Source organism: Trichosurus vulpecula, chromosome 3 (assembly GCF_011100635.1).
Source record: "Trichosurus vulpecula isolate mTriVul1 chromosome 3, mTriVul1.pri, whole genome shotgun sequence".
Taxonomy (NCBI): Eukaryota; Metazoa; Chordata; class Mammalia; order Diprotodontia; family Phalangeridae; genus Trichosurus; species Trichosurus vulpecula.
In genome coordinates this window covers 390,463,705-390,476,707 of record NC_050575.1, presented here as the reverse complement: position 1 = coordinate 390,476,707, position 13,003 = coordinate 390,463,705, and the positions used below count along the sequence as shown (strand labels likewise).

At 44.7% G+C, this 13,003-nt stretch overlaps 1 protein-coding gene across 1 annotated transcript in view; it reads right to left on the bottom strand.

The window, feature by feature from the left end:
* Positions 1 to 7,865: 7,865 nt before the first annotated feature.
* ACSF3 (acyl-CoA synthetase family member 3) overlaps positions 7,866 to 13,003 on the bottom strand; it is a 239,946-nt gene continuing 234,808 nt past the window's right edge. Inside the window, exon 11 of the mRNA XM_036752516.1 lies at positions 7,866 to 8,662. Coding sequence (XP_036608411.1) covers positions 8,545 to 8,662 — 118 coding nt within the window. The 3' untranslated portion in view covers positions 7,866 to 8,544. The remainder of the gene's footprint in view (positions 8,663 to 13,003) is intronic.

Here is a 13,003-nt window from a genome sequence, read left to right as displayed (position 1 = left end):
ATTCATTTAGTTCGGGGGAAAACAAACCAGCACCCAGAACCTCAAAACCAAAATACAAACAAATTACAAATATCAACAGACAGACCCAATACAATTCATAGTTACCAACATCTGGGCTCGGCCCGAGGGCAAGGGCTGGCCCAGAGTCACACTTGCTTGCCGCTGCTTCCAACACCAACCGGAAGAGGAAAAAGAGAGCTCTTCAAGCTGTCCTCTCCCCTCTTATAGGGTGTTTGACATCATCAAACACCACCTGAATGACCAGGGCCGATTGGTTCTTGACTTGGCCCCTCCCCCTAGCGTAGACCAGGTTCTGGAGCTAACACCTCCCCTCAGCCAGCCCCATGACTCATCACACAGGAAGTTCTGATTCCTGGTATGGTTGCTGAACTTCCTGCCCCGGAAGAGCAAGCCACAGTGTCCAGAGGCTCAATGAGGTAAGCTGAGTCATTCAAAGAAAACAAAGGCCATTCTGGTTACATCAGCTCTGGTCTTTTCACTGAGAAAGCTTGCAAGTCCTCTATTTTATTGAAAGTGCATATGTTGCCTTGGAGCATTATACTCAGTTTTCCTGGGTAGGTGATTCTTGGTTTTAATCCTAGCTCCACTGACCTCTGGAATGTCATATTCCAAGCCCTTTGATCCCTTAATGTAGAAGCTGATAAATCTTGTGTTATCCTGATTATGTTTCCACAATACCCAAATTGTTTCTTTCTGGCTGCTTGCAGTATGTTCTCCTTGACCTGGGAACTCTAGAATTTGGTGACAATATTCCTAGGAGTTTTCTTTTTGAGATCTTTTTGAGGAGGCGATCTGTGGATTCTTTCAATTTCTATTTTACCCTCTGGTTCTAGAATATCAGGGCAGTTTTCCTTGATAATTTCTTGAAAGATGATGTCTAGGTTCTTTTTTTTGATCATGGCTTTCAGGTAGTCCAATAAGTTTTAAATTATCTCTCCTGGCTCTATTTTCCAGGTCAATGGTTTTTCCAATGAGATATTTCACATTGTCTTCCATTGTTTCATTCCTTTGGTTCTGTTTTATAATATCTTGATTTCTCATAAAGTCACTAGCTTCCACTTGCTCCAATCTAATTTTTAAAGTGGTATTTTCTTCAGTGGTCTTTTGGACTTCCTTTCCCATTTGGCTAATTCTGCCTTTCAAAGCATTCTTCTCTTCAATGGCTTTTTGGAGCTCTTTTGCCATTTGGGTTAGTCTATTTTTCAAGGTGTTATTTTCTTTAGTATTTTTTTGGGTCTCCTTTAGCAAGTTTTTCCTGATTTTCTTGCATCACTCTCATTTCTCTTCCTAATTTTTCCTCTACTTCTCTTACTTGCTTTTCCAAATCCTTTTTCAGCTCTTCCATGGCCTGAGACCAATTCATATTTTTCTTGGAGGGTTTTGATGTATAGGCTCTTCAACTTTGTTGACTTCTGGCTGCATGTTTTGATCTTCTTTGTCATGAAAAAAAGATTTTAAAGTCTGAGTCTGAGTCTGCATCCTTTTTCACTGCCTGGCCATGTTCCCAGCCAACCATTTGACCTTTGAGCTTTTTGTCAGGGTATGACTGCTTGTAGAGTAGAGTGCTTTGTCCCAAGCTTTAGGGGTTGCCCTGCTGTTTTCAGAACTACTTCTACTCCACTGTCACTGCAAGCTCTGCCACAGCAGCGTTCTTCCTCCCCCAAGAAGTGCCAACCAGGATTGTGATCCAGATCCAAGCAGGGCAAAGCAAGCCCTGCACCCCTGCTGTTTGCTGCTAGATTCCTCCCACTGTGTGAGCCAGGGACTCCAGAAGCAGCTGACGCTGGAGCTCCAGTACCGCACCACCTCCGCTACCCCCAGGGTTGGTGGCTGGACCGCTCTCTAACCCGATCTAGCAGTTTACCCACTAACCTGCTCCGTGGTCTTTTGTGTTTGTGGGTTGAGAACTCTGGTAACTGCCACAGCTCAATGATTCATGGCCCTAAGGCCTGCTCCAGTTGACTCCCAGTTTGCTCTGTCCTGGGGAGGCCCATGCCAGGCTGTGCTCTGCTCCCAGCACTGTGTGATAGACCCTTCCCAGAGACCATCCAGGCTGTCCTGGGCTGGAGACCTGCTTCCCTCCGCTATTTCGTGGGTTCTGCAGCTCTAGAATTTGTTCAGAAAAATTTTTTACAGGTGTTTGGAGGATTTGGAGGAGAGCTTAAGCAAGTCCCTGCTTTCCAGCCACCATCTTGGCTCCCTGTTTGTTTTTCAAATAAGAACAATGACTGGAAGCATTTAAGGACAATTAGTGTGGTAGCAACAGGGAATATACAGATTGGAGAGAGCAGAATATGGAGCTAAGGAAGACAAATAAGAGGCTATTACAGTCATCTGGTATGAGATGAGGACCTGGATGAAGAAAGTGACCATGAAAATAGAAAGGAAGCAATGGAGATGAGAAATAAGTCAAAGGAAATCTCAATGGGGTTTTGTGACTGCTTGGAGGTGGGGGATAAAGCAAAGGGCAATACACAGACAATGCCAAGGTTCGGCCTCTGGGTGACTGAGTGAATGGTGGTACGGGGAAGTCAAGAGAAGCTGGTTTTATGGGCAAATTGATCTAAGGTGGCCCTGGATTAGGAATTAGGAGACACCTGACTCATGGTGAATCCCTCAGTGCCTCAGTCTCCTCACCTGTAAGAGGAGGGAGGGAAGTGTTGAGCAATGTGATTTTGGACAGTCCTGCCAGTTGTAAAATTCTGTCCATTCAGTTTTAGACATGTTGAGCTTAAGGAGATAGTAACTTCCAGATGGAAGACTGGAGATTTTGAGGACAAGATACTTTCCAAATGGGAGCTGGAGACTCAGGCACGGAGCTGAGGAAAGAACAGCCCTGGAGATACAGATTTAGGAATTGTCAGCATCGAGGGGGCAGTTGAAGTCATGAAAATTTGATGAACACTCAGAGAATCTGAAGAGAGGCATGCAGAAGGCAAAGGCCTGAAATTTGGGGGAGCCCATATAGCTAGAGGGCAGGAAGTGGAATTTCCAAAGGAAAACAGGGATAGAATAATCAATTGGTTGTTGTCCTTTGTTCTTGAAGAGGACCAAAATGACATCACTATGTTTGAGTCAAGATTCAATGCATCTGACTGTGGCTGATCAGGCCAATATGAGCTCAGAATGCTCTACCACAGGTCAGGCACAAATAGTCCATATGAACTTTTGGAGTGGATACTCCAAACTTGCGCATCCTGCATTTCCTTTGGGCTGTTTCAATTCTGCTTTGCTCAGAGAGCACAGCACCTTCTTTGATGTGACCATGGCAGGCTGGGTGGTTCTATGCCAGTGTCTCCCATGTCATACAATCAATTCCAAAGTTCTTGAGAGAGACTTTGAGAGGTATCGCTTCTTCTGACCACCATGTGAATGCTTGCCCTGTGTGGATTCTCCATAAAATAGTCTTTTAAGAAGCATTTGTCAAATGCCTACTCATGCCAGGTGCTGTGTTAGGTGCTGGGGATTAACTAAAGATAAAACTGAAACAGGCTCTGTCCTCAAGGAGCTTACAGATGGTGAGATAGAGAGGGGGCAAGTAGAGGACTGGGGGTTTTTGTTTGTTTTGGTTTTTTGTGTGCTTTTTAAAATAGTAGAAACCTGTGGATATTTGAAGGTAGAGATGAAAAAAGATGGTAGAGAGCGGTAAAGTGAAGATACTGGAGTCGAAAAGAAAAGTGTGGAGGAAGGAAGGGTTAGGACATAGAATGCAGAAAGAAGGGTTAGCTTTAGAAATGTAGGGGGGAGGGAAAGAAAAAGAGAGAGAGAGAGAGAGAGAGAGAGAGAGAGAGAGAGAGAGAGAGAGAGAGAGAGAGAGAGAGAGAGAGGGAAAGAGGGGAAGGGAGAGGGAGGAGGAGGGGGAGGGAGAGAGAAAGATGAAGAGTGAAGAGCATTGATAAAACATTTAAAAAGAATGGGGTTGGGAGGAGGATTTAAGGAGAGAGAATCTAGCCACTGTGGGAAGTCCATTTCTGGAATCAATAAGGGACGAATAAGCAATAGCAAAGATATCATTAAATTTGGACAGCCTAAATATGCACCGGCCAGGTCTGCGGGGTTCTGGGTCTTCTTCCAGCAGCAATCCGTGGCCTGAGACCAAATGGAGACAAAGCAGATGGTGGAAGTAATTTGTGATTTGCAATTGGCATGTTAGGCTGGTGGGTCAAGGTGGTATGGGAGTGAAAGGCTTCCATTACTCTCCCCCTTCTATTTCCACTTACCTTTGACATATTTAAAGGCCCGTTAGATTATAAGCTCTTTAAGGTCAGGAGATATTATATATTTTTTTGTATTTGTATTCCCAGTGCTTAGCACAGTGACTGGAATGTAGCAGGTGCTTAATAGATGTTTATTGACTATTAAAGGCCTGAGATCTTCGTGCAACCCTGTCTTTGTAGTTCTTGGCAAATTTGTCCTACCATAGGATCTTGCAAACTAAGGCTCCCTGGTCAGTCTATCTTAGGAGTGTCCCCCACACCCAGCTCGCTGCACATGAAGAATCCAGGTCTCTTCATTTTGGAAGGTTATAGTTTACTTGTCCCGGGCAGGTCACAATATCCGCAGGATGGGTGGTAAAAGGTTCTGGGCTCATTTCCCATGCTGCCTAGGGGATGGTAAACGTTTGGTGCTTGTTTAGAAGGTTGGCTTGCTTAAAAAACAAACCAAACCCCCCACCCCACCACTTCCTTTGACTTCTCTAGCTTTTTTACCTGCTTATAAACTTCACCTCCATTCTGCACCTTGTTTACACTGGCCATCTAGAATTTTGTTAATCGCTGTAGTAACAGAATCTTCATTGGTTGCAAGACCAAGAATGCCCTTTATGGAACATCTTCTTGGATGGGAAGAGGTCATGCAGCAACTAATCACGTGTGTGTCCCATTCATCGGCTTCCCTCCAATCATCCCCATGGCCCTTTCAGCAGATCAGAATCCAATGGAGATGCTCAGGAGCATTTTTCTTCCCAGCCTTCCAAAAGCCCAGATCAAAAGACCTGAGTAAGTGAAGGGGAAGAGATTGGCCAATGGATTTTTAATCAAGCTGTCAGCAATAGCCTTCCCCTGATACCTGGCTTCTGGTTTTAATTTGAGAGCAGTCTTAGCATCTCAGTGGGGTCTGGCTGGCCGAGGCCATAGCATCTGAAGTCAGCGGTGTTTGTGCAGGGCTGAAGTGGGGCACGGACACAGCTGTCAGCTGTTTGCTGAGGCCAAGAGGAGAGAAGGCCAGGGCGACTGATAAGGGGCCTGGGGCAAGAAGAAATAATCAGCCTTTTGGATCAATGTGAATTTGCTGGAAACCTTGATGATGACCAATCATACAAACTAGCCTTAGGCATTCACTGTCCCATGCACACAGCAACTTATCTCCCACCTCTATGCTTTTGCACAGGATTTCTCTCATGCCTGGAAAATATTCCCTCCTCTCCTCTGAGTCTGTAGCTTCCCTCAAAACTCAGCTCAAATGCCATGGACCTCCCACAACAAGTGTCTCCCCCATCTTCCTCTCTCTCTCTCTCTCTCTCTCTCTCTCTCTCTCTCTCTCTCTCTCTCTCTCTCTCTCATTTTGTACCCAGTGAATGTAAGCTCCTTTAGGGCTGGGACCATTTATTTGTATTTCTACCCCCAGCATTCATCGCATAGTAGGTATTTAATACATGAAGGAATGATTCCGAAAGCGAAATGCTACCTCTAGGCTAATATCAGCTCTAGGAAAGCGAAGCCAGGGAGATTATTTTCCTTCTCTGAATCTTAATTTGGTTTCATTAAGATACTTAGATAGGGACACACAAGGACCAAAATTCTAGCAGAGAAGGAGCTGGATTTAAGACTCGCCCTTTCTGGAACATACCAATACTCGAGGGAAACTAACTGACCGATAACAATATGAGTCATAACAGTGACCCAAGAGGGGATGTAAAGGCAGGGCTTTTAGTGGTGGGAATCTCAGCAGAGCACCATACTTCCATGTAGTTGGCTGGGGATACCATTGATCTTATTCCTCTTGGGCCATAAACCCCACAAGCTTTTAATGTGAGGCAACCAGGTGGCACAGTGGGCAGGTTGGCCGTAGGGTCGGGAAGACCTCGAACCTGCATCCTGCCTCAGGCTCTGACTAGTTGTGTAACACAAGTAGTGCCTTAAGCCTTAGTTTTCTCATCTGTAAAATGGGAATGGCAGAAGCTACCTCACGGAGCTCTTGTGAGGGTTAAATGAGAGGACACATGTGAAGAGCTTTGCAAACTAAAAGATGTAATGACATTGTGATAGTTGACATTTCCATAGTGCTGTGAATGTTATTTTATTTGATCCTCACAGCAGCCTTGTGAGGTAGGTGCTGTTATTATCTATATATTCATATATATATATATATATATATGAAAAACTGAGGCTGACAGAGGGTTTTTTTTTTTTTACCCAGGGTCACTATTACTACTAAGTGTCTGAGGCAGGATTTGAATTCAGGGCTGCATGATTTTGGATGGTTTTTCTGCTAGACCATAATTCTCTTTAACATATATTATCTTCAAAAGCAAGAACCCAGGCAGGGCACCTGCTTCTTGGTCTCAGTTCATGGCCAGGCTCTGACATTCTGTGATCCATATTTAGGTGATTTCATTTCTCCTCTGTGCTCAAACGGCCCATGGGGCTGGGCTTTGCTCGGCATCCTGTAACTGATGCACGGGCTGGACAGGGCGCGGTATCCACTCTCAATGGACCGCATCCCAGCCTTATCCCTGACTCTGATGTTGACGTTCCTGCCGGTGGGTTTGGGTGAGAAACTGGGAGATGTCAAAGGCTGATGAAACGGGGAGGGCCTGGGGGTCTTTTGCCAGTATCACCTGAAATCCCACAAGGGGAGGGAAAGAAGGAGGAAAAACTGCAGAGCCCCCCCAGCCCCACCCCCGCCACTGGGATGAGTCTGGGTTATTAGGAGCAGTTTGTATTTATTTGTGCTTCCCTAATTACTGCTTCTTCACATCTGTAGGAAAACAGAAGGAGGCGTGTGGTGGGGCATGCAAACAGACACATATCAATTTACAGCGGGTTATTAGAAATTCTCCCAAAGAGATTAAACCCTTCTAAATGATGGTCTGCTTGACTGCTCCATAAAGAAATTTAAAAACCTCACCTCTCAGCCCACTTCCCCCCCAATTCTGGCCTCCCCACCAAAAAGGTGGCAAAAAGTCAGTGGAAAACTGTAGAAAGGAATGAAAGAAATTAGCAGGCATCACTGAGGATGGCTAAGGACAGAAGTTTAATTTAAACAGCAATTTCATCTGGGGATGAGTTGCATATGGCCTGAGGCTGATAGATATAAACAGTATGGAGGATGAACATCCCAGAGAGAGGAGGCTGGTAGCAGGGAAGGGAATGAGAGCTCTGTTCTTCACCCCCCCTCCCCCAAGTTCCTACATAGGCAATGAGGAAGTTAGCTCCCCAGGAAATGAAGGTGTCAAGGCAGCTTTTCACTCTGTAGTTTAATGGCGTTGTCCGCACTCTTGCTTCTATCTGAGGATGGCACAGAACTATGTGGCGGGCTGCTTAGCCCAAGAATTACATCGATGGGTGTTGAGGTAATGGCCACTTGGCCAATATTCTGGTTTAGGAGAAATAAGACTAGGCTTAAACTGTAAAAATCTTGCAAATGTGCCAATTTCAATGTAAATGGCCAAGAGTCTGGGCAGACTCTTTGTGGCCTGTCCTTAATGAAGTGTTTGAGTCCAGGTTGGGTGGGTGGGTCAGTGGTTAGGGTGGAATGAAGTCTGGAGCTCAAAGGGAGAACACAGCAGGTGTAGGCTTGTTCTATCTCTTCTATGCACATGGAGGTAAACTGCACACAGCACATTGGCATTCATGGTTTCTTTTTAATTTAATTCTTTGAATTGATATTGCTTGATGGACTAGGGAGACCCCCACTGATATGTTCACTCCAATCCACAGCACGAATGTCACTTGGAAACTGGCCACCACCTTCACCACCGAGTCAGAAGCTAGATGACCAGAGCCTGGGTTAGGGGTGCAGAGCTGTCTGAGGGGAAAAGCATCCCATCAGCCCTGTGGATGAACCTTTATGGAGGAGTTCTGCTACTGACATGATGGAGTTTATTAAAACAGCAAGATCGGTAAAACGGCCTCAGATACTGATTGGAAGGAGAACATGAAAAACAGCCCTCCTGTCTGAGAGAGGAAGGAGGGGAAGGCATTTTGACTGCCCTGCATTTAGCAATCAATCTGAGACTGTAGAAAAACACCGCAAACTGCAGAAAAAAATCAGATTAAACCTAGAACAATCTATTGCTTAATTCTGCTTTAGCAGCTCTTAAACAGGTGATTAAAAGAGGAGATATCTTTGTTTGTTCTTGCCTCTTTCCAAGGCCCAATCATAGAAGGAGATTCTGCTATTAGAGGTTCATCATAGAGAAGGGTTGGGAGGGCTCCCAAGAGCAAACGGGTAACTTCAAACCCTGATGAAGAGGGTCCCAGGTCACCCCAGCTTTAGCTGCAGTCCAGGCCTTGGGTCTGGCTAAGCAGGGTAAAACTGCTTCAGTAGATCTTTTTTGTTGATTTTCCCCATCTGGTTCCGTGGGATTTCCTCGACTAATAAGATTTCAGAAGGGATGGTGTAGGCCGCCATGTATCCTCTGGAAAAGACAAAAATATTTGGTAACAGGCTTAGAGGGACCAGCTCTTACTAAGAGTCTAGAAAGTAAGTACCTTGTGGTTATGGATCTGGAGGAGCTGTGAATAGGAAAAGGAGAGAATGTGAATGTGGTGGGGTTGGCATCCTTGGGAACATCCTTGGATTGGGTGGATGGCCTTGTGCAGACAGTACAGGATAGGTTTTCAGGACTGCTTTCTCATTATCATCAACAACAAGCATTGATTAAGCACCCACTATGTGCCAGTCACTATGCTAAGCTTTGCTGATATGAAAAACCAGCACCTGCTTTCACATTCTAATGGGAGAGACAACATGCCAACCACCATGTAGAATGACATTCGGTTCTCCTCCTATTTTCCTGTCTGGTCCTTCTCAGTCTCTTTTTCATGATCGCCATTCATGTTCTGCTGCTCCCTAACTGTGTATGTCTCCCAAGGCTCTGTCCTGGGCCCTCTTTTCTCCCTTTCAGGGATCTCATTTATTCCTAGGGGCTTCATTATCATCTCTATGCAGACCACTCCTGGCTCTAAATATCCAGTCTGGGGTTTTCTCCCGAGCTACAGTCTTGGCATCACCAAATGTCTATTAAACCATTCAGACTGTATATCCCATAGCTATCTCAGACTTACTGTCTGCAATGTTGAACTCATAATCTCCCCCCTCAAACCCAGCCCTCTTTTGAACTCCTTATTCCTATTGAGGGCACCTTCATCCATCTACGGTCACCCAGGTTTGCAACCCCAAGGTCATTCTTGATTCTTTGCTCTTCATTATCCCCCCATAACAATGGGTTCCCAAAGTCTTACTGATTCTCTTTCCACACTACCTCTTGTATCCAGCCCCTTCTCTCCCACATCCAAGCGCCATTGATTTCCCTGGGCTACTACAATAGCCTTATAACTGAACTCCCTGCTTCAAGTCTCGTGCCCCTCCATTCTATCCTTCATGGAGCTGCCCAACTGATACTCATAAAGCACACGCCTGACCGCGTCAACCTCCTGTTCACTAACGGCTCCCTATTATTTCTAGGATCAAGTACCAACTCTTGCTCCTTTACCTGGTGCTGAAAGCCCTCATCCAATCCAGATTCAGTCAGCTTTTCTGGACGAATTACTTCCCATCATGCGCTTCATGTTCTAGTCAAATTGCCCTCCTTCCTATTCTTCACAGAACATCCCATACCTTGGCAAACTTGAAAGGCACTACTTCTTTACTTTTGCATCTTGGGATGCTTGGCTTCCCTTAGGGCTCAGCTAAAGTGCTACCTCCTACATTACACGAGGCCCCTCCTGATCCGCTTAGTTGCTGGTACTCTCCCTAGATCCACAAATTCTTTTACTTTTATTTTGCATCTCCTTACCGGTGTATACTTTGATTCCCCTTAGTAGAGTGTAAGCGCCTTGAGGGCAGGCACTATTTTTGCTTCTGTATTCCCAGAGCCTAGTACAGGCTCTGACATAGTAGTCAATTAATAAAGGCCTATTAAATGAATGGATGAATGATCACCACATACAACCCGTTTATTTTATTGATAAGTGAGGCCCAGAGAGGACAAATGATTTGCGCAAAGTCATAAAGTCAGGATAGCAGGACAGGAGTCAAACCTGGATCCTCTGATTCAACAGTCCATATTCTGTACACTCTGCCTCAGAATCAGGCATCGCGCATATGGAATACAAAGCCCCCAAATGATGTTGTGATATTACATAATAGAAATGAGTGCTTGCATTGGTTCCCATGCTTCACCATAATGATCTTGTCTTTCTTTCCATCAAAAGAGAATCAAGTTTCACACTGCCTTGACTGTGCCAATGTGTATTTTGACAGAGCTTAACCACCTTCACCAACATGAAAAACACACTCATTCAACATGTTGTCTTGGAAAGGGTGATGAATCCAGATTTAACCAACAAATATTTAATGAACAACTACTATGTACCAAGCATGAACAGGCATATAGCCCCCTGGGAGTTTAATATGAGTCAAAGACAATGAGTAACATGGACAAATACTCATGTCCATTTTGGGAAGGGTTTTGAAGTCAGTAGACAGTAGCTTTCCTGAGGCTGCCAGGATCAAACCTGAGTGATCTGGACATCTGAATTCTCAGAGTGCTGAAGGCTAGGATTGCCCCTCCTCTTGGGGGTGTGTGAAAATCTGGTTTGAAGTTCCTTTAATAAAAACAGCACTTGAATATCAAATTCTTTGGTGCTCCCAAGACTTGTCTATTCCACATTCTATGAAGATTAGTTCTGTTGTAAAGACATACAGGCAAGCAAAGGATAAGTTCCCTCTCCTCTCACTCTCTCTCTATTTCTGTCTCTCTTTGTCTCTGACTCCTCCCCCATGCCTCCATAACTACACTTCAGTTACCATGAACTGATGACATACTATTTTGAGTTGATTTTCCAGTAATGGTGATGGATTTTACTGTTTCACTTCTGGCCAATGGCCCACATTTCACAGAATCAGACTCTTACCCCTGGAAGGGCACTTAGAGGTCATCTAATCCAATCGCCCATCTAGTGCAGGCATCCTTTCTACAGCATGTCTGACAGATGGTCACCTGACCTCAGTTTGAACATTTCTAGGAAGGAGGAATTTAATTAACTCAAATGGCAGTCCATCATTCCACCAATGGACTCAGAGACTCTTGGAGCTAGAAGCAGCCTGAGAGCACATCTAGCACAACACCTTCACCTTAAAGTTTGTTTTTTTTTCTTTTGTTAAACTAATATCTGCCTCCTTGTTCGATTCCACCCATTGGCCTTAAGTTCTGTACTTTGGAGACACACAGAACAAGACTACTCTCTCATCCATGTGCCAATACTTCAGAAGTTTAAAGACAGTCATCATGATTCTCCTTTGTAAGAGAACTGGTTGAGGTTTAGGAGATCATGGGAAAGATGTAAAAAGAGCCTACCCTTCCTGGGGACTGAACCCTGGCTTCACAATTACTGTGCTCTAAACCAAAGAGCTCAATAGCCACAAGGCCTCTATGAGCAACTCATTCAGCTACAGTGTGTTAATGCATCTTGGTAAACAAGTACTCATTATTTACCAGCCTGGATTTATTTTATTATAGTTGCCTTATCCCAAAGGGGAACAGGGGTAGATAAAATAAATGAAATTATCATTCTTTATGATTTGTCCAATAGGAATTGTTACTCATTATAGGCAAGTGGCCATTTGCAAGGCTATATTAAAATAAGCACGGCTTGGCACAAGTTTCTAGAAGTTGCAGAGGATTAACTCTTTGGTATTTCCAGTTGTGTCATGTTGCATAGCCAGCAATTGGATGTGGCTGAGAAATCCCAAATCGCGGCCTTAACAGATGGTGCTGTTTATGAATAAACATGAGCCTAATAGCCTTATAGGTCTGTGTACATCTGCCCACAACTAGCAAGCATCAGCGGACACGACGAAGTACATTGGTGATATGCCTTAATGGCGCCATTATCACGCAATAACATGGTGCTGTTAATGCATCCTGCTGCAAGCTGACAGGGTTACAGCTATGGCTTCCTGCAGCAACAATGGCTTACCCATCAACACCAGGGGATCTTGGGATGGAAGCTGCAATTTATGGCCCCTCCACTATGTGCTGACTTGTGATTGGATGCAGCTGTGAAACCCCAATTGTGGGTGACATTGTTCCTGGAAACCCCTTGGGTGGGCAACCTTACATGGGTAGGTAACATCTGTGTGCCAGCGGCAGCTGTTGGTGGGATCAAGAATGTTTCTGGACTTACATCCTGCCACAGGCATGGGAATGGACCTATGGGGATGTGATTGTAGGTTTGTGTGTGTGTGTGTGTTTGCACATGCATGCAACATATACCTACATGCCTGGTCATTGTAGAAATGCTGGCCAATATAGCCACAGCCAAGGTGGGGAAGGGGAGGTCTGGGATTTTTTGTTTAAATATTGGGCATAAGGATTTATGGTGAGATTTTCTTCCTGTAAAGTCGCACTCTTTATCCAGAAAATTTCTCATGTGGACATTATTACCATGGCTAGCAGAACGTCATGATTAGAGGGTTGCTGTGCTCCACTCAGTTCTCACATATAATTCTCACACTTGGTTTTTTGGTAGTCTGCTCTCCATTCCTACCTTGAGTTTTTAATGAATGGAAGGAACATCACAGAAACAGAGTTGGTTAAGAATCTTAGAGGTCATAGAGTCCAGCCCTCCCTGGTGCCAGGATCCCTTCTAAAATATTTACAGTAAATGGTCATCCAGCCTCTGCTTGAACACTTCCAATGAATTTCAGGGAATTCATGAGTCCTCAGGGAAACCCATTCCATCTTTGGACATCT